The 27,535-nt window shown below is 46.4% G+C and overlaps 1 protein-coding gene across 1 annotated transcript in view; it reads left to right on the top strand.

The window, feature by feature from the left end:
* LOC136610196 (adhesion G protein-coupled receptor E1-like) overlaps positions 1 to 27,535 on the top strand; it is a 135,528-nt gene that overhangs the window by 82,020 nt on the left and 25,973 nt on the right. Inside the window, exons 5-9 of the mRNA XM_066589437.1 lie at positions 11,043 to 11,171; positions 11,465 to 11,530; positions 12,923 to 12,990; positions 16,392 to 16,475; positions 26,524 to 26,692. Of these exons, the coding sequence (XP_066445534.1) occupies positions 11,043 to 11,171; positions 11,465 to 11,530; positions 12,923 to 12,990; positions 16,392 to 16,475; positions 26,524 to 26,692 (516 nt within the window). The remainder of the gene's footprint in view (positions 1 to 11,042; positions 11,172 to 11,464; positions 11,531 to 12,922; positions 12,991 to 16,391; positions 16,476 to 26,523; positions 26,693 to 27,535) is intronic.

Below are 27,535 nucleotides of genomic sequence, written 5' to 3'. Positions count from 1 at the left end.
TGGAAAGGTTCTCCTTATACCATCGGTCGAGAAGGGTGTACAGCCAGTAATCCGTGTTAGCCAGAATGCGTCCAACGCGAGGGTCACGGGAAAGGCAGCCTAATATGAAGTCAGCCATATGTGCCAGGGTCCCAGTACGCAACACATCGCTGTCCTCACTAGGAATATGACTTTCAGGATCCTCCTCCTCCTCTTCAGCCCATACACGCTGAACAGGTGAGAGGCAAACAGCATGGGTACCCTCTGCAGTGTGGCCAGCTGTCTCTTCCCCCTCCTCCTCCAATACGCGCTGAGATATAGACATGAGGGTGGTCTAGCTATCAAGCGACATACTGTCAACTATTGCTCTACGCTGCTCGTACAGCCTGGCCAACATGTGCAGAGTAGAATTCCAGCATGAGGGCATGTCGCACAGCAGTCGGTGCTCTGGCAGCTGAAACCGACGTTGCAGGGTCCTCAGGGTGGCAGCATCCGTGGTGGACTTGCGGAAATGTGCACAGACGCGGTGCACCTTGACAAGCATGTGAGACAAATGGGGGTAGTTTTTCAGATACTGCTGAACCACAAGATTGAAGACGTGGGCCAGGCATGGCACGTGGTTACGGCCATTGTCACACATGACCATGCCTGGTTGGAGGCTTAGTGGCGAAAGCCAGAGGTCGGACTGCTCTGTCAGACCCTGCAGCAGCTTGGGGTTCATGTGCCTCATGTCACCTAAGCTGATTAGTTTCAGCACAGCTTGCTGACGCTAGCCCACCGCTGTGTTGCCGCGCTGTGCACTACCGACTGCTGGCGACGTGCTTACACTTCTTAATTGAGAGGTAGAGGTGGCAGTAGAGGAGGAGGGGGAGGGTTTGGAGGAGGTGGCATAAAACGCTACAGATACCAGCACCGAGGTAGGACCCGCTATTCTTGGTGTAGGTAGGACATAAGCGGTCCCAGCTTCCACCAAGTTTACCCAATGTGCCGTCAGGGAGATATAGTGGCCCTGCCAGCCAGTACTTGTCCACGTGTCCGTGGTTAAGTGGACCTTCCCAGTAACCGCGTTGGTGAGGGCACAATTTATGTTGCGGGAGACATGCCGATTTAGAGCTTGGATGGCACACCGGGAAAAATAGTGGCGACTGGGAACCGAGTAGCGCAGGACCGCCGCCACCATCATGTTTTTGAGACCCTCCGTTTTCCCCAGCCTTTATGGCAGCATCTCCAGGCTGATTAATTTGGCAATGTGCATGTTTAAAGCTTGTGCATGCGGGTGGGTGGTGGCGTATTTGCACTTTCGCTCTAACGCTTGTGTTAGCGACAGCTGAACGCTGCACTGAGAGACATTGCTGGATGGAGTGGAGGATGGTGGAGGTGAGGGTGTGAGTGCAGCCCGGGAGGCGCTTTGCCTGTGTCCTGGGAGGGGGATTGGATCTGTGTGCCAGGTTGTGGCACAGGGTAAGAGGCAGTGGTGTGACCTGGAGGCAGTGAATGGCCTTCCTCCCTCCTTGTGGGGTGCTTGGCCATCATATGCCTGCGCATGCTGGTGGTGGTGAGGCTTGTAGTGGTGGCACCCTGGCTGATCTTGGTGCAACACAGGTTGCACACCACTGTTCGTTGGTCGTCTGCGCTCTCACTGAAAAACATCCACACCTTTGAACACCTAGCCCTCTGCACAGAGGCTTGCCACGAGGGGGTGCTTTGGGAAACAGTTGAGGGATTCTTTGCTCTGGCCCTGCCTCTACCCCTGGCCACTCCACTGCCTCTTTCAACCTATCCTGCTGCTGCACTTGCCCTGTCCTCAGTATGCTTAGCAAACCAGGTGGGGTCAGTCACCTCATCGTCCAGCTGCTCTTCCTCCAAATCCTCTGTGCGCTCCTCCCTTGGACTTACTGCCCTTACTACTACCTCACTGACAGACAACTGTGTCTCATCATCCTCATCCACAAAAAGCTCTTGAGACAGTTGCCGGAAGTCCTCAGCCTCATCACCTGGACTCTTGGAACTTTCCAAAGGTTGGGCATCGGTCACAACAAACTCCTCAGGTGAGAGAGGAACCATTTTTTCCCACTCATGGCAGGGACCCGAGAACAGTTCCTGGGAGTCTGCCTGCTCAGAATATGTCATTTTCATGGAGTGAGGAGGCTGGGAAAAACGAGGAGCAGCCAGAGGATTCAGAGTTTCAGTCCCCAGGCCAGCCGTAGTGGACTGCGTTGAAGACTGGGTGGTCGATACATTGCTGGACATGTTTTACTGCCATCCACGTCAGGACCTGCTAGCACTGCTCTGTTTGTAATAAAGGTCTACCATGCGGACCTGTAAATTGTGATATGAAGCTGGGGAGCCCAGAAACTTGCCTCTCTCCTATTCCCGCAGCAGCCGGCTGTGATTCCCCATGCCCAGGAACTCGGCCTGTGCCCACACCCTCACTTGGACGTCCGCGTCCTCGACCCTTACACCTACTCCTCATCATGGCGGATTAAGAATAGAGCAGGGACAAAATAAATTACCCCACTGTACAGCACTGACAACTTAATTCACCGCACACAGAGACTTGTAGATAGCGGAGGCTCTTTGCTGTGACTGAAAAAATTAACCCACTGTCTTGCGCTGATACCTAGGGGTAATTTACCGCTCACAGAGACTTGTAGATAAGAGAGGCTGTATGGAGTGGGAGAAGACTCTAAAGCCAGGGGATAGTGCTTGTAACTGCGGCTATCTCAACCCCAGCAAGGAAAGGGTATTGTGAGACGCTCTGCACAGTGGCAGAGCTGAAATACTTTGCAATGGCCCACGAAATATTACAGTACTCTTTAGCGTCGAGACCTCTCTCTAATGCACTGCAGACACAGAGTATAACTGAAGTAGTTTGCAGTAGGCTAGGAAATGTTATAGCGCAGTTTCATGGTGAGAGCTGGTTGTATGGCACTGCAGACTGAGAACGCTATTACTGAAAGGCTGGGAACAGGCCTAGATGCGTAATTCAAAAATTGATGCACTACTGCTCCCAGCCAGCCACAACTTTACCTATAGAAGTGGCTGCGTCCCTAAACAGATTGTCTCACCTCGTTTTGTCCATATGCGCTCACTGCATATTGCTTCAGTGGAAAGAGAGAAATACTCATGTCCGAAAAAAGCCATTCAATCAGGTGGCCTGTATAGTAGAATGCATCCAGATAAATGGGAAATCGGACTTTAGTGAATAAAATCTCCTCTTTATTTGAAAATGTGCTTTATAAAATCAGAAACATGGAGGACGCGTTTCAGCTCGGTTTGAGCCTTGATCACCTCATACATCACGTCACTGCTTGTTCATTTAAATAACATATCCAATTAAAAAACCAGCTGATTAGTAACCCCTTATAATCTAAATGACCGGTTTACTGCCTCGTTTTCTTAAGGTCAGTAATAACCATATTAGATGAATACAATATAGAAATACAATGTTTGAGGATGCATTAATAGATTAAATACATAGCAAGAGCATATTTTCCTATATTATAATAAAGGAAACAATTATATATAAGTGGTAAATGGATAGACTAAAATTAATGGATATAACTAAATTGATATGATGGTACCATGACAATAGAAAACATTGGCAATGTAATGTGTTCAATTCTTCCAAATTATCTTATAAACATAGATGTTGAGAATAATTAGATAGGCAATTTGATAACAAAGCCATGAATAAATATATCACATATATCATATATAGAGATGAGCGAACCTACTCGGCCACGCCCCTTTTTCGCCCGAGCGCCGCAATTTTCGATTACTTCCGTACTCGGGCGAAAAGATTCGGGGGGCGCCGTGGGTGAGTGGGGGGTTGCAGCGGGGAGTGGGGGGGAGAGGGAGAGAGAGAGGGCTCCCCCCTGTTCCCCGCTGCTACCCCCCGCTCCGCCACGCCTCCTCCCGCCCCCGGCGCCCACCGAATCTTTTCACCCGAGTACGGAAGTACTCGAAAATTGCGGTGCTCGATCGAGTAATTACTCGAAACGAGTAGGTTCGCTCATCTCTAATCATATATAAATATAACAATGATGTTATCTATACTACCACTCTTTATGTTATTAATTCTAATAATATTTAGTTTCAAAATAACTGTCTCCAACGAATAATGTAAAAAAACTTACCAAAAATGATTACGCAAAATTAATATATTCACAAAACTGCATAATAATTTTTTAGATAATATAATTTTTAAATAGACATTTTACATATTAATTATTGCATGATTTTTATTCTAGATATAATGCAACAAAAAAAAGGAAGAAAGAAAAGGAGGTTATATAAATCTATTTCGTTTCATAATAATTATTTCCAACGAAAAATATGAAAACACCACCAAAAAGTATTATACATAATTAAAGGGGTGGTCTCGCGAAACAAAGTTGGGTTATACACTTCCGTATGGCCATATTAATGCACTTTGTAATATACATCGTGCATTAAATATGAGCCATACAGAAGTTATTCACTTACCTGCTCCGTTGCTGGCGTCCTCGTCTCCATGGTTCCGTCTAAATTCGCCGGCAGCTTGCTTTTTTAGACGCGCTTGCGCAGTCCGGTCTTCTCCATTCAGCACGAGCCGCTTCAGTGTGCTCCCCGCTACAGCTCTTCTGCGCATGCGCAGATGAGCTGTCACTGCTCGGGAGCGCGCTGGAGCGGCCATTCTGTACCTTCCTCTGTTAGAGGAAGGTGCAGAGCTGCCGAGCTGCCGGAGAAGCCGCCCAGCTGTCCTGCCGTCCAGCTGTCCTGCCGTCCAGCTGTCCAGGTAAGTGATGGGCCGGGGGGGCTGTCGCTGCGCCGGGGGGGGCTGCCGCTGCGCCGGGGGGGCTGCCGCTGCGATGGGGGGGCTGTCGCTAGGCCGGGGGGGGCTGCCGCTGCGATGGGGGGGCTGCCGCTAGGCTGGGGGGGGGGCTGCCGCTAGGCCGGGGGTGATGTTCACTGACAGGTGAAGGCCCCGGAGCCCAGCGCTGGGCTCCGGGGCCTTCACCTGGGCTGAGGGTCTAGCGCTGGGGAGCCGGGAGCGTAGCGCTGGGGAGTCGGGGGCTAGCGCCGGTTACCTGCTGCCTGGCGGTGCGGGGCGTCTGGTCGGCGGCTGCGAGGCGTCTGGTCGGCGGCTGCGAGGCGTCTGGTCGGCGGCTGCGAGGCGTCTGGTCGGCGGCTGCGGGGCGTCCGGTTGCCATGGAGACACAGCTGGCAGCGTCTCGGGAGCGCGCACGTCGGGCTGCAGCGAGCGACGGGGAAAGAGCCGGCGGCCATCTTGGGGAAACTTTTATAAGTTACTGAAATGCTGGAACGGTAAGTACGAACCAGCTAGAAAAGTAATTTACAGGGGTAATTAGTAATGTATGTTTAATTAGGGGGACTGGGCAAAAAAAAAAAATCACTGCTTCCTCGAGACATCTCCTTTAATATACTCACAAAAAAGCATAATCAATTTTATAACTTTAAATTTAATAAATATTTCAGATATAGATATTAATTACTGCCTAATTTATTATTTTAAATGAAATGCAAAAAACCCCCCAAAAAACGCAATAAAAGATATATAACAAATCAGTTTTGAAATTAAGGCTGTTAGGAAACCTTGTATCCGAGGTTAAGATCCAAAAGCCTTGTTTCCTCTTAGGCCTCCTTCACATGGGCGACACCGCATCGCTGCGAGAAAATCGCAGTGATATCGCATCGCTGCACTGTATGATATCGCTGTGATTTTCTCGCAGCAATACCGCGATTTTGTAGCGCTACAAAGTCGCATGTGACGCTACAAAATCACACGACTTTGTAGCATCTGCTACTGTCAAAGTTGCATCGAATCGCATGCAAACCGCATTTTTGTGCGATGCGATGCAACAGAGAGGAAGGCTCCATAGAGAAACATGGGCTACAAAACCTCGTGTGTCGCGGGCATATCGCCGGACCTGCAAGGTTTGTGTGTCGTTTTGTAGCATGCTACAAAACATCTCATGTGTGAAGGAACCCATAGGAAACCATGGGCTTCACATACATGCGATTTGTAGCATCATAGCAATGCTACAAAATCGCGCGACTTTGTCGCCCGTGTGAAGGAGGCCTTATTTTTATTTTTAACTCTTTCAATACCAAAATATATAAAAGTTTTCATGTTCCCTTAAAAAAGTTTTTTTTTAAAAAGTGTAAAAAACAGGTAAAAAAAAGTGTAAAAAAGTAAAAAAAAAGTTTAAAAAAAAGTAAAAAAAAAAATTTAAAACGCTTACATTTCATCTCCCCTCACGGATCATATCCATAAGGGAGGATGAAATTATGTACCTAAGGGCCCTGGATTTATCCGCGGACCTTACCTCAGCTTCTGCGCACGCGGCCGTCGCCAAAGTGGCAGACGCATGCGCAAAAGCCGTGGATTGCCAGGATAATTTAAAATCTCCCTGCTCTTGGCTACAAAACTTAGCCAAAAGCCTGGAGATTTCATGGGGGGCCGCGGTGAGCGATTTCTGATCACGTGTTCGCCGTTATCCAATGGATAATGGCGATCACGTAAAAGTTTTTAAAAAGTTGGTTTCATCTCCCCTCACAGATGCGATCGGTGAGAGGAGATGAAACTTTTTACCGGAGGCCTCCATATTTGAACCCTGCGACCGCCGGCAAAATGCTGGACACATGTGCAGGAGGCGGGGAGCCCAGGAAACCTGAAGTCTCCTTGTTGGTCGCCGGGAGCCTGGAACGGTGAGCGGTCCCCGGTCATGTGATAAAAAGGTAGAGATCTACCTTAGGCCGGTCTCACATGACCGGATATGAATTACGGATTCCGCATGCGTCTGATCCTCGGTAATACGCAGATCAATCGCATTGGATTACACAATTCCGCTCACATTAGCGGGTTGGAATTGCGTAATCCACTCGCAGAAAAGAGAACGCAGCAGGTTCTATTTTACCGCGGATATCCGCAGCATAGAGCCTATTGTGCTCCGTGGTCGCGGATATACCCGCAGCCCATACGCAACTACATTGTGTACGGGCTGCGGGTACGTGTGTCATCCGTAAGCGACGGTGTGGGAAATACAAACAAAAAAAAGGCGTACTGCGCATGACCGCCTGTGTGAGTAGGAAGTTATGCGCAGTACATTATGTGTCTGTATGCAGCGCCATGGCAGGGCTCACAGCTGGGATCCGCTGCGGGCCTCCGCAAGCAGATTCCACATACGGCCACGTGAGCCCGGTGTTATTCAGACCGCTACCTGTAATACATAATTTACAAGAAGGGGGGGGATTTTTAGTAAGTCAATTTTTTTTCCTGCACAAGTGAGCAATGGGGCCTGGAATTTATTCAGTTGTGCCCTGCAATCCATCGGGTGTTCCCTGCATTATAGGCCTAGCCATGAGTCCTGTAAGTAGATTAGGCCCACAATGGGTATGTTTCTGAACACGGGACAAACAGGGGTATCCATTTTGGGGTGAACGTCTTCATTCCTATGTACACTGTACAAAAAAGACTGTTTTTAAATTGACAGAATTGCCAAAAAAACAAAAATCACAATTTTTTCCTTCTGCTTTGCTTAGATTAATTCAAATACTGTGCCTTCAAAATACGCAGTACACCCCTAGATGAATTTGTTAAGGGGTCTCCTTTTCAAAGTGGGGTCATTTGTGGGGGTTCTTTATCGTTTTGGCCGCTCAATGGCTCTACAAGTGGGCAATGGGGCCTGATATTAATTCAGTTGTACCCTGAAATCCAATGGGTGTTCCTACCATTATAGGCCTTGCCACCGACTACTCCTTTCATTTTGGGCCCCGTTGTGCATACAAACATAATACTAGGGCCACAATGGGTATATTTTTGAAAACAGGACAAACAGGGGTATCCATTATGGGGTGTCACTCCTTCTTCTCATGTGCACTATAGAAAAAAAATATGTCTTTAAAATGACATATTTTCAAAAATGTTAATTTTTATTTTTTCTCTTCTAAATTGCATTAACTCCTGAAAAAAAACTGTGGCGTCAAAATACTCATAACCCCCCTCAGTCAATACATTAAGGGATCTATCATTCTGACACCTATGAGCCTTTGCAATCTTGGCTTGGTGCAGGAAAACAAAGTGTTCCTCAAAATGCTGAAAAGTAATGTTAAATTTGTACGTCTCCTAAATGGTTAAAAAAACAAGAAAGTTTTTCAACTGTGCATCCAGAATAAAGTAAACTGATGGAAATATATACCTTAGCAAAAATTTGTACAGTATGTTTGCACATATTTGCGTAATTACAGTTGAAAATGTGAAAAAATGACAATTTTTTCAAAATTTTCCCAATATTGGCACTTTTAATAAATATTCATAAATTCTATCAGTCTATTTTTTCCACCTATATGAAGTACAACATGTGGCGAAAAAACAACGTCAGAATCACTTGGATATGTAAAGCCTTTACGGAGTTATGCTATGTTAAGTGACACATGTCAGATTTTCAAAATTTGGCTCCGTCACTAAGGCGCAAACAGGCTTCGTCACTAAGGGGTTAAGAAGCGGGCCATTACAATGTCATGGTCGGATATGTCTTACTTGGACTAGTGAAGGGAGTAAGCTTGTAGAAGCCAATATCCAAACTATACGTGAGTAGGACTTATGTGGGGCAGAAAAGAAGATGTATCCTCTTTTCGTGTCATGGGTCTCCCTCCGACCATCTGCCAAAGCCGGCTTTCCTAGCATGGAATTTAGTGATTGTCTTTGTGCTGCACTGATTTTCTTCAGCCCTGTTGACGAACGATCTAAAGATGGAACCAGGACCATGTTAAAATCCCTCATCCAGAAAATGGTGGCGTTATGGATTTTGTTGATTTTTTTTAGCAATAAGAGAAACACTTTAAACAGGTTGTTGACTGAGGCATATGAGTTTATAATGGCAATATTTTGGTCATAGAAGGAGCCCTGAACAATTACAAATCTACCCTGAGGGTCTATTGCAGTATTACTGACAGAGAGGGAGAGTGAATTATGAAGCAGTGTTGTGACCCCTTGGTGTTTCTACTGAGCGACTGAGGAATATACTTGAATATAATGTGCATGGAGATATTTAGGCGTAGAGGAGGAAAAAAATTGTGTCTCCTGCAGACAAAATATTTCTGGCCTAGCTTTAATATGATAAAGGAATGCCTTACGTCTCTTGAGTTGGGAGTTAAATCCCTTGACATTACGTGAAATTATAGTCACCATAATAGAGGTAAGCTGAACATAATAGGATGTTGAGGAAATGATATGGGAAACACCTGAGCTTCTATGTCCAGTATCATACTGCATGGATTCACAAATATTCGAAAACATAATGACAACAAGCATTAGCATCACAAGTTCAAACCTAGTGGTGCATTGGGGTATGTTAAAAGACATAACCAGTAGCCCAGACTGGGTGCGCATCCCAATACTATTATGTAGCGTACTTAAAGTCTGGAGAGGGGTGAGCATCAAGTATCTCAGCCCTGTCCTATTTCTAAAGTACAATTTTAGTAAACAGAAAAACCCTATACAAAATAGATGACCCAACAGGTCAGAATAGATAACTGGTAAGTAATTTGTTAAGCAAATATAAACTTCAAGACCAATTTGAGTCCCTACAAAAACGAGAAGTACCAATTAAAGCCATCAGGACTGCACATAGAAAGCGTTCCTCGAGGGTTTCAAAAACATACCGAGTCAAAACAAATGGTCCTTAATCTCAGAAAGCTATAGAGAATATTCAATATGCATGTTTGATTCCAGAGGGCTCCAGGAAGGAGGTAGGCTGCGACAAAGACTTCCGGCGAATGTCCAGGATCTGGTGCGTCTCTGAAGTCTTGGTGATGATCTTCCTCTGATGTTGTATGGAATCCTTGCTTCTTCTAGGGTGCACTTGCCTTCCTCTAGTGAACGAATGGAGTCGAACCACTTTTTAGTGTTGTTTGGCCAGGATTTGCCGGCCGTGCTAGGCCGTGATTTTTTATAATGACTCTTTGGGCCATGGGACCCCTCTTTTTGCTCCTCTCTGCCTGTGCAGGATGTTGGTGAGGGTGAGGAGAGCCTCGGAGGTTCAGGAAGCTGGATTGCTGCAGAATGTAAATTTGCCCTTGGAACCCTCCCTACGTGCATCCTTCCGCCTTGCTGGCTAGGCAAAAGCCCTCTGTCCTCTGGATGCTTGTTAGATCATATATTGTGGTCTCCAATAGAGATAACTAATAGAACCCACAGGTGATGAATACTCAGTCTCTAACCTCTTGAGAGCACACCTATAGCATGAAAGGGGTTGTCACATTGTAAACTATTGATGGCTTATTCTTGGGATAAGCAATCAATTGTAGATCAACAGGAGTCTGCCATCTGCAATCCTCACTGCTCAGTTGTTTGCAGGGCCAGTGTGCTCATGCAAGATGCTGATTTCTACAGGAAGCAGACAGTTCCATTCCCACTGCAGTAGCAATGTTTGGTGTTATAGTCAAACCAAAAATATCCCACCAAAATGAATGGAAACTTTGTCTACAGTAGGAATCCTGGCCACTGCAGTGGGACCAGAGCTCTTTGCTTCCAGCAAAAATCAGCTCAATGTATGAGCAAACTCCTGATGATCTACCATCAATGATGCATACACCTGGATAATGGTTTCAGAAAGTTGGCTCAAGGTTCTTTGAACAAAAACCCTTTAATGTGTTTGTTCACACATTGAGGACATGCTGAAGATTTTCAGCAGCAGAATGGACTGTATTCCAGAAAGTGTTGGACTGGTTCCTTACATCCATCTGAGGAGATGATTCTGACAGGCTACCCTTTTTCTATATAGCACATGTGCACATCCAGTTTTAATTCAACCTTTGCTGTTACCATTGCACACAAAGGACACATCATCCATAAGGTATAATAGGTTATTTGTGAATTATCCCACAAGAAATAGAGCCTAGTGACAAGTGACTGGATCCAATCACCTCCAAACACGGTTGTTTTCTACTAGATTGTTGGAACCCATCATTATGTTAGAATCTGGTACCCTGTTGGGCTGGTAACTCTGAGTCCTCTGAATAGTCAATAATTCATTTTTGTGTTATTTTTCATGCAGATAAATGTAGGAATAACTCAGACTGTCCTTCTGAAGCCACTTGTACTGTGGGAACATGCTATTGTAAAGTTTGTAAACCCCAAGGAAATAACTGCATTACTTTGGTGAAATTGGATGAAGTTTGTCCAGGTAACGAGCTGTATGATAATATTCGAATATTAATTAAAAGAGTTTTCTGCCATTTTTAATTAATAGTCTATCCTTAGGATAGCCCATCAACAAATGATCAGTGGAGATCTGACCCCCAGAACCCCATCTGATCAGCAGAACAATTGGGCCACATTTTTCTTTTCAGTTCTGAGCCTTATTTATTCTGCTGCACAGCGGGTAGCCCTGGGGTTGACCCCCACTGCACATACATTGATGGTCTATACAAAGGAAACTTACTTTCTTAAGGCTTCTTAAATCTTTTTATTCATCAGAACCGAGTACTACCGCTGGTCCATTGCTGACATCAACTGCGAACATAGAACCTCCGACACAACCAGGTGGGCATTTTATAAGTTCCAGCAACCTGATCTATCAGTATCTTTGGTATATAGATCAACACTCAACCCACCATCTTTAAGAATCACCATTGTGTCCAGAAACTGTATGCGTTCAGTGGAAAAATTCAAGGTAAACTGAAGCTCAGTATACTGGCTGTTCAAAAAACACTGAAATCAAGCAGTTCATTCAAAGAGCCCCTCCAAATGACAAAAACATCATCTATAAATTGGAGCCAAATCAAGACTCTACTCCAATGTGTAAATGGATAAATAAAGGTCTCTTCAAATTGAGCGAGCACGCTCAGATTAGTCAGTTACTCGAGCGAGCCTCGCTCTTCTCGAGTAACTGTATTCTTGTCAGAGCGTGCTTGGGGTGTGGCAGGGGAGAGAGTGAGAGAGATCTCTCTCTACCCCCCGCCGCCCTCCCGAGCACGCTCGGACAAGAATGCAGTTACTCGAGAAGAGCGAGGCTCGCTCGAGTAACTGACTTATCTGAGCGTGCTCGCTCATCTCTAGTTGTCAACCAATGTGAAATTCCTAGGTCTTGCAATGATCAATTCTGGTGATTTGTAAGATGCCAAATATAACATGACTTCATGATTACTCCTGGATCACACCTGCAACGCTTCTTGAAATGGGACACATTTCCTGTGACCTGTTTGGGATTGGTGGACATCAAAGAAGAAAATTAGGGTAAACAGACATGGTCACTGCTAGAATTGCAGTCTTATATGAGAGATTTGGGTATTTCTGAAATACCTTTAGCAGGTAATTATTAATTTTCATGACCAGTTGTAATAATGTGGTGGGAGTGAATGTGACACAAGAGGAATATGCGTTGGGATACTGGATTGTAGGTCTGGAGACCACTTTATTCCCTTCTTTCTTCCATGGCCTTGTAAAGCAGGAGTTTTAAAAAAAATGATGGCACGGCACATGCGCCAAGCATGCCACTGGCATCCCGAGCACATCCGCTGTGCAAAAGAAAGGGGATCCAGCCTGCATGGAGGAGACACGCACAGCGTCTGAGCAGGTAAGTATATAGTACTTTTTGGTCTCATGTCTATGGGCCGGGTGGAATCCGCTGCAGCATTCTGTACGGGAAAACTGTGCGGACCCGTAGAGGCTTTACCCTGGATTTCGCTGTAGAATTGTAGCCGATTTCCCCTCACTCATCTGAAACAGTGAAATCCACAGTGAAAATTTGCTGAATAAATTGACATGCTGTACATTTGAAATCCGCACCGCAGGTCAATTTACACTGCCGATATTTTACACCGCATGTAGATGAGAGATCTTTAACTCTCATCCCCTTCGGTGTAGTGTAATACGCTGCAGGTTTTCCTCAGTGATGCATTTGAACATCTCTTATTGTCTCTTCTCTCTTCCCAGTGATTGAGAAGTGTAATGCTGCTTCCAGAACTAATGAGAGGAGGAAATGTAAAGAGCAGAGTCACACGGTATGTGATACTACTAAATATGTGCGTAAACCTATAGCCATATACAGATTAGAGAAGAACACAAAACTTTTTTAAAGGAGTTGTCCAGGTTAAGGAAACCCCTGTCAACAGGTCCTACATACGATTAAATAACAAATCAGCTCCCCTGCTTGTCACTTGCTGATAGCTCCTGTCTCCCTGTGGCATCATTTATAGGCTGCAGTCGACCTGATCTCGTCTACAAACAAGGTACAGCAGCCAATGACAGCACTCAATGATCATGGCTGAGTGCTGTCATTGGCTGCTACAGCAGGTTTCACATCAGCCTGTAAACAAGGACACCAGGGCCAGTGGTGGGTGACGAGCGGGGAGCTGTGAGTAATCAAAGATTTGTTATTTTAATGCATGGGGGACCTGGTGACAGGGGTTTCCTTTACTCAGACAACACCTTTAAAGGGTATGAACACTTCTGAAATCAATTTTGCTTTGTCAAATACTGGGATATATGATCAAACTCTGACCTGTGGGTGTCTTACCGTTGAGACCTGTATGATACCAAGAAGGGAGGGGTCGCATGTCCCCCTCTTCTCGCCTCTGTGGGCTCGCTGTACCCATGCGTAGTAATATTGCTTTGAATTGAGTGGTGATCACACATGGATGGTACCACTCCATTAATTTCAATGGGGCTGAGGGAAATAACTGACTATAAGCACATGACTATCTCCAGCAGACCCATTGCAAATCAAGAGAGCAGCACGATGCATGCCCGACTGCTGCTCTATTTAACCTTCTTCTTGCTGTGTGAGGAGAGGGGGACGTGGGATCCTCGTTTTCAGGATCAATGGGGGTCTCAGTGGTTAGACCCCTACTGATCAGACTTTTATTGCCTATCCTACGGATATGTGATAAAAGTCTATTGTGGTACAACCCATTAAAGGGGTCTTCTTATCTCTGCACACTACTGAATTTGAAGTGGTGAGGCTGACATAAATAGCCAAGTTCGACTGAGCAACGCTCTGTTTCTAAGCCCCATAGAAGTCAATGGGAGTTATGGAAAAGGCATAGCTCAACAAACAATTCTGTTTCCGCAGCTGCAGAGTTATGGAAACACTATAGCTCACTGTGCTATACTATTTACATAAATTCCATTGATATCTGTGGGAATTATGGAAACAGTGTAGTGAAGAATGCTCAGCTATTTCTGTCCTCCCAACCAACCCTGGCCACACATTCAGTATGGCCGGTGGTGGTAGAGACCAAACCAAGAAATACATGCAGGTCCTAATTCTGGGGCCCTTACCTATCAGATCTTTATTGCATACCCTATGGGATAGGTGATGATTCCCTATAGATATGCCATCAAAGTCTGAAATGGGAATACCCCTTCCAAGTTGGAGGGCATCAAATGGGCACATAAAATCCCTACATTTTCACCTGTTGGCCCCATTCATATGGGATAGCCAAACACAAGACCCATGTGTGCCAGTGCACAAAGTCCCTGTGTATCTGCCATGAAGCACTCATGTGTTGGCATATGGTGCCTTATTTTGCCCTAGAATACCTAGTTATATGTCACAATGGAACACAACATAATTTTATCTCTTTCACAAACTCAACCTCACAAAAACTGACCTCCTCATATTTCCGACCTCCACTAGTCAACATCCCCCCAATATCTCCATCTCAGTATTTGACACCATCATAACCCCTAGACAGCACGCCCACTGTCTTGGGGTCAAACCCTCACCTACAAAGCTTTCAATGGCACCGCACCACCGTAAATCGCTTCCCTCCTGTCCATATATTACCCAGCTCGTGCACTTCTATCTGCTAATACCCCTCTAATTCAAGCCTCTCATTCCCACCTCAAGGACCTCTCCAGAGCAGCACCGGTGTTCTGGAAACCACTGCTCCAAGACATCCGGACAATCCCCAATGCACAGAACTTCAGACGCTCCTTAAAAACACACCTCTTCAAAGAAGCCTCACCACCTACCACATGCCCCTGCCCCTCCTAATACTAGTCTGGACTATTAACTATCTATGGCACCCACATTCTCCCTTATTCCTACCTTGTACATCCCATTCCCCTGTACCTCCTGCATCACCCTGGAGCAGACCCCCCACCCCTATTGTCTCTTACTATCTGATTACCATAAGTAACTGTTGTACCCCCTGTGTCTTGAAAGCGCTGCAGTATAAGTTGGCGTTATAAAAATAATGATTATTATTATTTATTTGCTGTGTTTGTGCAGCGGCCCAGAGGGAGACCCCGGACACCTGACATATGTGGGGAGCTGAGAGGGTAGTGTTCTGGATCGTCACAGTGGCACTTACCATGCTCCATCCCGGAGAGACACATGTAGCCAAGGCCAGAGTAGCGCTGGCCTCTTCCCCGGACACCCCTAGGAGAGGGATGACCAATAGTTGGGCAATTAGGGGATAAGGTTGTCACAGTTGACGCCACCATTCCTGCACACATACCGGTATGAACCTCGGCGGCGAATAAATGCAGTCTCAGACAGTTCTGTAGTACCACGGGTCTCTGGGAACAGTCAGAGTCCGGAATAAACTTTACTAAGAATAGTCAAACAATACAAGGCAAATTCTGTTGAAGACTTTCACACTGCAGGTAGAGTAAACGCACAGAAATGATCACTACCTCCACGCGGCTGTCATAGACTTGCAGACGCATGTGTGTAGACAGAATCTATTGACTTGTAGTACCTCCACCCAGCTTTGGATACGCTTGGGAGTGTAGAAGAATAGAGTACCTCTGCACTGGCCTTGCACAAACATTGACTGTCACTTACTGATGCTCTCTCCCGATCACTTGCGGTCTGGGAATCCTCTCCTCTTTTTCCATGCTTCAACATATGAGGGCTGAAGGTGCCCCCATATGTGTGGACCTGCTGAACAGCAACACTCCTGAAAACATGGACTCCCTCTTCCTGCTCTCAGTCATTCACATTTATAGCCTCTGGCATAGCACATGACATGACATACTGATACATTTGCAGACTCCAAGCACTGTAAACACTTAACCCTTCACTTGCATTTTGCACAGTGCATCTACATGTGTGCCATTTATGAAGGGGCCAATAAAGCATGTTCTGGGCCACTATATTTGTATACCTTCCCATAGAAAACTATGGGCGTGTTCTGTACCTTCATATGCCCTGAATGAATGTATACAAAACACTGGGGCATATGTAGGTACAGTACGTGCCCATAGTTCTCTATAGGAGTTGTGGTACCGGTCCATAATATGGCTGTATGCCGGAGCGGTTACACTGTACAAGCAGGAGTCACCTTGTTAATAATAAGATGCCCAACATGGCAGCAAATAACACGGCAGAAGAAAAGTTGGAGATCATTTTGTGTAGGAGCATTTTAAGACCGTCTGGTTCATTCTCCTCTAGAAACCGCAGTGCGTTCTCCTGGAATCCTTGCGGTATATTACAGAAAATGCTTGTAAGAAAAACAACACCAATACTTCTGTCCAGGTGAGAAAAAACTAAGAAAACTTGGAAACTCTTATTGTCCTTTGTTCTCTCCATCTGTGAAGCAGAGATGTAACACAGAGCTTCTGACTTCACGCCAAATTCTGCACCAATGGTGTCTTTTGTGGAATTGCTTCAGATTTTGCAGTGGAATCTTTGTGGTGGAAAATCTGCAGCAATCCCACTAGGTGTAAACATACCCTAAGGGTTCATTTACATATAGCAGAAATGCTGTGGAATTTCTGCAGTAAATTCCACAGCTTTTTGAGTGGGTCAGGGGATGGTATAGTCTCTCCCCAAGCAGAGCACTCAGAAGATGCTAGCTCCTCTGGGAAATCTATGCAAATAAGAAAGATGGAAAAATACCTCTACAGCGCCATCTATTGGATGGCAGCATTCCTTCAAATCAAAGTGACTTATAGCAAGTCTTAAAGGGGTTGTCCCGCGAAAGCAAGTTGGGGTATACACTTCTGTATGGCCATATTAATGCACTTTGTAATGTACATTGTGCATTAATTATGAGCCATACAGAAGTTATTCACTTACCTGTTCCGTTGCTAGCGTCCCCGTCTCCATGGTGCTGATAGGGGTCAATCAATATTTTTAACCTAACATAAGAAAGATAAGGAAACAGTGTAATAAAGGTGACATTAGTTATTTGGTTATATAATGTTATGTATTATGGAAATGAAAAATATGTAAAGCATTCCGGAATTTGCTAGTAGAATTTGGATATGTAAAAAGGTATATCAAGCGTTTATTTGAATATTGATTTTAGAATACTAAATGTATGACTAATAGAGATGAGCGAACGTACTCGTCCGAGCTTGATATTCGTGCGAATATTAGCGTGTTCGGGATGCTCGTTACTCGTAACGAGCACCACGCGGTGTTCCGGTTACTTTCAGTTTCCTCTCTGAGACGTTAGCGCGCTTTTCTGGCCAATTGAAAGACAGGGAAGGCATTACAACTTCCCCCTGCAATGTTCAAGCCCTATACCACCCCCCTGCTGTGAGTGGCTGGGGAGATCTGATGTCACCCGAGTATATAAATCGGCCCCTCCCGCGGCTCGGCTCAGATGTCTTGTGAGTTAGCTGAGGGAAAGTGCTATTGTGCTGGAGCTGCTGTAGGGAGAGCGTTAGGAGTTAGTGTAGGCTTCAAGAACCCCAACGGCCCTTCTTAGGGCCACATCTACTAGTGTGCAGTACTGTGTTAGCACAGTATTTTATTTATTTTTTTCCAAAATTGGATCTGCAGAGCATTGCGCCCTGCAATAGGGACAGAAGTGGGGGTTAGGCAGGGAGAGTGTTAGGAGTTAGTGTAGGCTTCAAGAACCCCAACGGTTCTTTCTAGGGCCACATCTATCCGTGTGCAGCACTGTCCAGGCTGCTGTTAGCAGTGTTGCATATTTTTTTTTTTTTCTCAAAACCGGCTGTGCAGAGCATTGCACCCGGCATTAATACTACAGGAATAGAATTGTGTAGGCAGGGCCAGAAGACATACATTATTCATTGAATACACGCAGTGGGGGTGTTCCTTGTAAAAAGCAGGGAAAAAATTCTATTTGGCCTGCCTCTTACAGTACTCAGGGCTCTGTGTACGTGTGTGCTGTGCGCTGAACGTTCAGAAAAAAATCAGACGCAGTCAGCTACGTTTTACCGCAGGCGTGCGGCAATTTTTTTCCTGCATGGGAAATCCCTGATCTGCTGTAGGTAGCGAATTACTTTGCATCACTGCAGTTCTGGGACAAATTGGCAGGGCCACAACACAGTTATTAAACTTAGTATTCATTGAATACATGCAGTGTGGGTGTTCCTTGTAAAAAGCAGGGAAAAAATTCTATTTGGCCTGCCTCTGACAGTACTCAGGGCTCTGTGTACGTGTGTGCTGTGCGCTGAACGTTCAGAAAAAATCAGACGCAACCAGCTACGGTTGAGTGCAGCCTTGCGCCAATTTCTTTACTGCCTGGGAAATACCTGCTCTGCCACAGTTAGTAACTCTGCAACAGTAAAGTTCTGTGACAGTTTTGCAGGGCCGCAACACAGTTATTAAACTTAGTAGTATTCATTGAATACACGCAGTGTGGCTTGTCCTTTGAAAAACAAGGGAAAAAATTGTATTTTGGCTGCAGGCTTGCGCCACTTTCTTTCCTGCCTGGGAAATCAAATCACTGGTAATACGCCACGAGCCAGTGTGGTGGCCAGGGGTAGAGGCAGGGCCAGACCGAATAATCCACCAACTGTTTCCCAAAGCGCCCCCTCGTGCCATGCCACCCTGCACAGGTCAAGGTGCTCTACGGTGTGGCAGTTTTTCACAGAGACACCTGACGACCGACGAACAGTGGTGTGCAACCTTTGTCGCGCCAAGATCAGCTGGGGAGGCACCACCAACAGCATGCGCAGGCATATGATGGCCAAGCACCCCACAAGGTGGGACGATGCCTGTTCACCGCCTCCGGTTTGCACCACTGCCTCTCCCCCTGTGCCCCAACCTGCCACTGAGATCCAACCCCCCTCTGAGGACACAGGCACTACCGTCTCCTGGCCTGCACCCACACCCTCACCTCCGCTGTCCTCGGCCCCATCCAGCAATGTCTCTCAGCGTAGCGTCCAGACGTCGCTAGCGCCACAGTTTGAGCGCAAGCGCAAGTACGACGCCACGCACCCGCACGCTCAAGCGTTAAACGTGCACATTGCAAAATTGATCTGCCTAGAGATGCTGCCGTATAGGCTTGTGGAAATGGAGGCTTTCAAAAGCATGATGGCGGCGGTGGCCCCACGCTACTCGGTTCCCAGTCGCCACTACTTTTCCCGATGTGCCGTCCCAGGCCTGCACGACCACGTCTCCCGCAACATTGTACGCGCCCTCACCAACGCGGTTAATGCCAAGGTCCACTTAACAACAGACACGTGGACAAGCACAGGCGGGCAGGGCCACTATATCTCCCTGACGGCACATTGGGTGAATTTAGTGGAGGCTGGGACAGAGTCAGAGCCTGGGACCGCTCACGTCCTACCCACCCCCAGAATTGCGGGCCACAGCTCGGTGGTGGTATCTGCGGCGGTGTATGCTTCCTCCACTAAAGCACCTTCCTCCTCCTCCTCCTCCAACGCAACCTCTGTCTCGCAATCAAGATGTGTCAGCAGCACGTCGCCAGCAGTTGGTGTAACGCGGCGTGGCAGCACAGCGGTGGGCAAGCGTCAGCAGGCCGTGCTGAAACTACTCAGCTTAGGAGAGAAGAGGCACACGACCCACGAACTGCTGCAGGGTCTGACAGAGCAGACCGACCGCTGGCTTGCGCCGCTGAGCCTCCAACCGGGCATGGTCGTGTGTGACAACGGCCGTAAGCTGGTGGCGGCTCTGCAGCTCGGCAGCCTCACGCACGTGCCATGCCTGGCCCATGTGTTTAATTTGGTGGTTCAGCGCTTTCTGAAAAGCTACCCCCACTTGTCATACCTGCTCGGAAAGGTGAGCCAGCTCTGCGCACATTTCCGCAAATCCCACACGCACGCTGCCACCCTGCGGACACTGCAACATCGGTTTAATCTGCCAGTGCACCGACTGCTGTGCGACGTGCCCACACAGTGGAACTCTACGCTCCACATGTTGGCCAGACTCTATGAGCAGCGTAGAGCTATAGTGGAATACCAACTCCAACTTGCGCGGCGCAGTGTGAGTCAGCCTCCTCAATTATTTACAGAAGAGTGGCCCTGGTTGGCAGCCATCTGCCAGGTCCTTGGAAAATTTGAGGAGTCTACCCAGGTGGTGAGCGGCGATGCTGCAATCATTAGCGTCACCATTCCTCTGCTATGCATCTTGAGAAGTTCCCTGCAAAGCATAAAGGCAGACGCTTTGCGCTCGGAAACAGAGGCGGGGGAAGACAGTATGTCGCTGAATAGTCAGAGCACCCTCCTGTCTATATCTCAGCGCGTTCAGGAGGAGGAGGAGGAGCATGAGGAGGATGAGGAGGGGGAAGAGACAGCTTGGCCCACTGCTGACGGTACCCATGCTGCTTGCCTGTCATCATTTCAGCGTGTATGGCCTGAGGAGGAGGAGGAGGAGGAGGAGGATCCTGAAAGTGATCTTCCTAGTGAGGACAGCCATGTATTGCGTACAGGTACCCTGGCACACATGGCTGACTTCATGTTAGGATGCCTTTCTCGTGACCCTCGCGTTACACGCATTCTGGCCATTACGGATTACTGGGTGTACACACTGCTCGACCCACGGTATAAGGAGAGCCTTTGCACTCTCATTCCCGAAGAGGAAAAGGGTTCGAGAATGATGCTATACCACAGGGCGCTGGTGGACAAACTGATGGTAAACTTCCCATCCGACAGCGCTAGTGGCAGAAGGCGCAGTTCCGAGGGCCAGGTAGCAGGTGGGGCGCAGAGATCAGGCAGCATGTACAGTGCAGGCAGGGGAACATTCTCCAAGGCCTTTGCCAGCTTTATGGCTCCCCAGCAAGACTGTGTCACCGCTCCCCAGTCACGGCTGAGTCGGCGGGAGCACTGTAAAAGGATGGTGAGGGAGTACGTAGCCGATCGCACGACCGTCCTTCGTGACGCCTCTGCCCCCTACAACTACTGGGTGTCGAAGCTGGACACGTGGCCTGAACTCGCGCTGTATGCCCTGGAGGTGCTTGCTTGTCCTGCAGCTAGCGTCTTGTCAGAGAGTGTGTTTAGTGTGGCTGGGGGAATCATCACGGATAAGCGTACCCACCTGTCAACCGACAGTGCCGACAGGTTTACACTCATCAAGATGAACAAAGCCTGGATTTCCCCAGACTTTTCTTCTGCATCAGCGGACAGCAGCGATACCTAAGCAATACGTAGGCTGCACCCGCGGATGGAAGCATCGTTCTCTCTCACCATCCAAAACGGGGACATTTCTGCTTCATCAATCTGTGTATAATATCCCTCCTCCTCCTCCTCCTGCTCCTCCTCCTGAAACCTCACGTAATCACGCCGAACGGGCAATTTTTCTTAGGGCAACAAGGCTCACTCATATAATTTTTCTAAACAATTTTTATACGTTTCAATGCTCTTAAAAGCGTTGAAAGTTTAACTTGAACCAATTTTTCGTTAAACTGGGCTGCCTCCAGGCCTAGTTACCACTTAAGCCACATTAACCAAAGCGATTAATAGGTTTCACCTGCCATCTTGGTTGGGCATGGGCAATTTTTCTGAGGTACATTAGTACTGTTGGTACACCAATTTTTGTGGGCCCTCGCCTACAGTGTAATCCAATTAATTTTTTGCCCACCTGCATTACAGCTGACGTTACATCAGCTGTGTTGGGCACTGCAATGGGATATATTTATGTACCGCCGGTGGGTTCCAGGAAGCCACCCATGCCGTGGGTCCACACGGAGTTGTAACTACATGTGTCCACTTCTAAAGAGCCCCAGTCTGACTGGGGCATGCAGTGTGGGCCGAAGCCCAATTGCATTAAACATGACATTACCTCAGCTGTGATGGGCAATGCAATGGGATATATTTATGTACCGCCGGTGGCTTCCTGGCACCCACCCATGCTGTGGGTCCACAGGGAATTATAAATGCATCTGTTTCCACTTGTAAAGAACCCCAGTCTGACTGGGGCATGCAGTGTGGGCCGAAGCCCACCTGCATTAAGCACGACATTACTACCTCAGCTGTGTTGGGCAATGCAATGGGATATTTTTGTGTATCGCCGGTGGGTTCCAGGGAGCCACCCATGCTGTCGGTCGACAGGGACTTCACAATAGGGAGTTGTACCTGCCTGTGTCTATGAATTAAAAAGCCCGGTCTGACTGGGGCATGCAGAGACACCTTGACAGAATGAATAGTGTGTGGCACATAGGTTCCCCATTGCTATGCCCACGTGTGCAGCTCCTGATGGCGGTGGCACAGGATTCTATTTCTCATTGCTTCTGTACAGCATTGTGGGCTATCGCCCCGCCCCTTTTAAAGAGGGTCGCTGCCTAGCCGTGCCAACCTCTGCAGTGTGTGCCTGCGGTTCCTCCTCATGGCAGACGCACTTCTAAATAGACATGAGGGTGGTGTGGCATTAGGGCAGCTGAAGGCTGCGCAGGGACAGTTTGGTGTGCGCTGTGGACGGAGGGTCGTGCAGGGGGGGGGGGGTTGGGCAGCATGTAACCCAGGAGAAGTGGCAGTGGAGCGTCATGCAGGCAGTGATTGTGCTTTGTTGGAGGTAGTGTGGTGCTTAGCTAAGGTATGCCATGCTAATGAGGGCTTTTCAGAAGTAAAAGTTTTTGGGAGGGGGGGGCCCACTCTTGCCGCTATTGTGGCTTAATAGTGGGACCTGTGAACTTGAGATGCAGCCCAACATGTAGCCCCTCGCCTGCCCTATCCGTTGCTGTGTCGTTCCCATCACTTTCTTGAATTGCCCAGATTTTCACACAAGGAAACCTTAGCGAGCATCGGCGAAATACAAAAATGCTCGGGTCGCCCATTGACTTCAATGGGGTTCGTTACTCGAAACGAACCCTCGAGCATCGCGCAAAGTTCGTCCCGAGTAACGAGCACCCGAGCATTTTGGTGCTCGCTCATCTCTAATGATTAATTAGATTTTATTCAGCCATCTTACTGACTCCCAAGTAGGTGGCTGAACCAGTTTTGTTTATGTGTAAACTAGAAACAAGGCCACCTCTTTTGATGTGCAAATTGTTGATGGACCTTGAAGATTACATTTCTTCCCAAACAAGAAATGTAATTAACAAAGTACTCAGCCAGTAGCCAGGAGTCAACCTTTATTATCATATGTAACTGTTTTATGTACACTTCAAACAGTTTTGCTGATACCTTTTGGTTAGGAGGCTTTTGATGTACAGACATGTTGTAATCTGTTGGAATGAGGGTTTGGTCACCAAAAGTACATTGAAACAAGGCATCAGGTAACATTTGGAAACGCCTTCTTTGTCATCTTGCATAAAAACTAGCAATCTTCGAAAATAAACCAGAACTCATGCTGATTTACTAGACAGTCTGTGTGTAGTGGATTAATTATGGTTCTCAACTATGAGTACTCTATATAATATTTCCTTTTAATTTGGACACAGGCAACATTCGCATTTCGGTCTGCGTTCCAGACCCCCCACAGTGCCGTCTAATTTTCAGCGTCTAATCTCCCGATTAGACGCGCTTGCGCAGTCCGGTCTTCTCTGTGTTGAATGGGGCACTCGTGCTGGAGAGCTGCTCCTCGTAGCTCCGCCCCGTCACGTGTGCCGATTCCAGCCAATCAGGAGGCTGGAATCGCCAATGGAACGCACAGAAGACCTGCGGTCCACCGTGGGTGAAGATCCCGGCGGCCATCTTCGCAAGGTAAGTAAGAAGTCACTGTAGCGCGGAGATTCGGGTAAGTACTACCCGTTTTTTTTTTTTTATCCCTGCATCGGGTTTGTCTTGCGCCGAACGGGGGGGCTATTGAAAAAAAAAACCCGTTTCGGCGCGGGACAACCCCTTTAACCCCTTCCCGCTCCAGGGCGTACCGGTACGTCCTGGCAGCCTGGTACTTCCCGCAACAGGGCGTACCGGTACGTCCTGGAGATAGCGCAGGATCACATAAGATCCAGCGCTATCCCGCAGCGGGAGCCGGCTGTCAGTCACAGCCGGCGTCCCGCTGCAACAGCGGGGGGGGGGCATCGGAGATGCGCCGCCCGCTGTTAACCCCTTCCCTGCCTTCTGTGTCTCCGGCCGGAACTCGCGATGTCATCGCGAGAGCCTGGCCTGTCGCCATGGCAACAGGACGCCAGACATTGGCGTCCTGTATTGCCTGTGCCTATAATCGCTGTATAAGCGATAAGGCATGGCAGAGCAGTAGCTCTGCCGTGCCTTATAACAGCGATCATAGGCACAGTGTTGTAAGTCCCTCAGAGGGACTCAAATAGTATAAAAAAAGAAAAGAAAAGTGTAAAAAAAGAAAAATGTAAAAAAAAATTTAAAAAACCCCCTTTTTTATGCTTTTTCTAATATTAGCATAAAAAAAGGGAAAAAAAATTAAAACCCCACATATTTGGTATTGACGCGTCCGTAACAAAGTGTACAAAAAGTTGAACACACTTTTTATTTTGTACGATAAAAAGCGTAAAAAACAACGCTAAAAAACAGAGGCAAAATGCTAATTTTTAGCATTTTGCCTCCCAAAAAATGCAATAAAAGTGATCAAAAAAGCCGTACATTCTCCAAAATGGTACCAATAAAAACTACAGCTCGTCTCGTAAAAAATAAGCCCTCATAGAGCTCCGTACATAGAAAAATAAAAAAGTTACAGGACTTTGAATGCAGCTATAGAGGAAAAAAAAGATTTCCAAAAAAAGGGGGTTTTATTGCAAAAAAGTGTAAAAACCTAAAAAAAAAATAACAATTTTGGTATCGTTGTTACCGTACTGACCCGCAGAAAAAATTTAGTGTGTCATTTATGCTGCATGATTAACGCTGTAAAAAAAAGAAAAAGAAATCTATGGCAGAATTGATGTGCTTTCTCTCCCTGTTATCATAAAAAAAAAATTAAAAAATTTTACGATATTGTCTATGTACCCAAAAGCGGCACCAATAAAAACTACAGCTCACCACGCAAAAAACAAGCCCTTATACGGCCGCGTCCACGGAAAAATAAAAAAGTTATGGCTTTTGAAAAATGGAGATGGAAAAATACCAAAAAATCGCTTGGTCCTCAATGCCAAAATAGGCCATGTCATTAAGGGGTTAATGATTGGGAATATGAAACCAAGCCAGAAAACCATGCACAGACTGACTGTTTCGGAGTGATTTCCCCTCCTCAGTGTGCAGCAGGCTTCTGGCTTAGTCTGTGAGGGGCCTACGACGTGGGTCAGAATGGTGTCTTGTCTCCTTAAAGGGAGCACCCAAAAAGTGTGTAGAGACACCTTTCTTTACAGAAAGTAATAAAATTATCCTCCTTAACTATGTGGCCTAGTTTGGACGTAGTAATTCTTCCTGTTTTTTCATCTTCGCATTCCAAAATCCATACCTTTTTCCATTGACATAGCCGTATAAGGGCTTGTTTTTTGCAGGGTGAGTTGCATTTATCAGCGGCTCCATTTTGGCCTACATACACTGTAACGTACTGATTACCAGCAATTCTGTAATTATTTTCTGTTTTAGCTGTTTAATAGCGTTCACCATGTGGTACAAATTACATGTCAACTATATTCTGTGGGTTGACATAATTATAGCAATACAAAAATGTAAATCATTTTTTATGTTTTACTACTTTTGTACAAAAATGATTTTTTTCAATCATCATTTTGTTTGCTGTCCCCCTATTCTGAGAGCCAAAACTGTTTAATCCCTTAAGGACACATGTGCCGATTCCAGCCAATCAGGAGGCTGGAATCGGCACATGTGACGGAGCGGAGCTACGCGATGACGCGTACAAGGGGCGGAGCCAGAACGCCGCTGCTGCCGAGCCGAGCCGAAGGGAAAAGACCCATTTGTGCAAGAGCGTCTAATCGGGCGATTAGATGCTGAAATTAGACGGCACCATGGCGACGGGGACGCTAGCAACGGAGCAGGTAAGTGAATAACTTCTGTATGGCTCATATTTAATGCACGATGTATATTACAAAGTGCATTAATATGGCCATACAGAAGTGCATAACCCCACTTGCTATCGCAGGACAACCCCTTTAATTAAGACTATTTTTAAATATGCTTAATTTTTTTTTTCTTCTTTTTCAACCTCTGTATGAGAAATACTTCAACAAAAGACAATTTCTGCCATACTATTTCTTTTTTTGACTAATTAAAAATTTAAATGAGAGCCCTTGTTTGTGATTGTTCTTCACTCATCCAAATTAAGATCATTCTGTAGGGCTGACGAGATGAACATTTGGTAAAATAGACCCTCAACATTGACAGAAATACCGCTATTAGATGTGATGGAGACAACAAGTAGACTGATATCTCAGGACTTTTACAATGTACCACAGGAGACAACACTAGTATTGTTGGTGAACTTTTTTAAAACTTTTCTTCTTCTCCTTATATCATTGGGCTTGCTCTGGAATGCCCTGCATTCATCTCCATAGGAAGTGGCAACTCAGATCACTAACGTTCTCAATCAAACTTCATTGACAACGCTCAACATCACCGACCTCCAAGACGTTTTTATTGTCGTAATAGAAAATGTGGAAACCTCACTACTGGCATCCTTCACTGTGGAGCTCAACAACCAAGATATAAACACCTCTGAAATAGGTGAGTAGATAGATACATATTCTGAATAAACTTCTTATAGGCAGCAAAAGGGACACTGTGAATGTACCTAACTCAAAACATATGACTTACCGGTTCCTGATCTCCTACATTGCAACATCCTGGTATAAATACTTAATGGCCTTTCCACAAATACCTCACTTAACCCCCTTGAGTGTCAACAACACCCCAATTTAGTGAAGGTCAACATTGAGGTCATGCCAAACAAGGTTAAAGGTCATGCAACCAGGTCTAGATGGGTATTGTTAAACTTCACTTGACTCAGTGTGTTTATCAATACCAATCATTTCTGACTTGAGTTTCGACAACACTCCAATTTCGTGGGGGTCAACATTGGGGTCATGCTGGACAAGGTTAAATGTCATGCAACCGGGTCAAGAAGAGTATTAAGCTTCACTTGATTAAGTGTGTGACTCAGTGGGTTAAACAATACCGCTCATTTCTGCTTTGAGTGTCAACAACACCCCAATTTGGTGGGGGTCAATATTAGGGTCATGCTAGACAAGGTTAAAGGTCATACGACCAGGTCAAGATGGGTATTGTTAAACTTCACTTGACTAAGTGGGTTTAACAATACTGCTCATTTTTGCCTTGACTTTCAACAACACCCCAATTTGCTGCGATTTGGTTAAATTTGGTGTTTAGGCCTGCCCCTAAATTCAACTTAGAAACATAATCCTACTTTGTAAATCATTTGCAGTCATACATTTTGCTGTCAGTAAATTACACACTGTATGTAGTCTCTCACGGGTTTAGTTATATATAATTCCTAGTTATATAATTAAAATGGATCTTCAGTCTTCAAAGTCCTACTAAATGGAACAT

Source organism: Eleutherodactylus coqui, chromosome 2, assembly GCF_035609145.1.
Source record: "Eleutherodactylus coqui strain aEleCoq1 chromosome 2, aEleCoq1.hap1, whole genome shotgun sequence".
Classification (NCBI taxonomy): Eukaryota; Metazoa; Chordata; class Amphibia; order Anura; family Eleutherodactylidae; genus Eleutherodactylus; species Eleutherodactylus coqui.
This window is presented reverse-complemented; position numbering and strand designations above follow the sequence as displayed.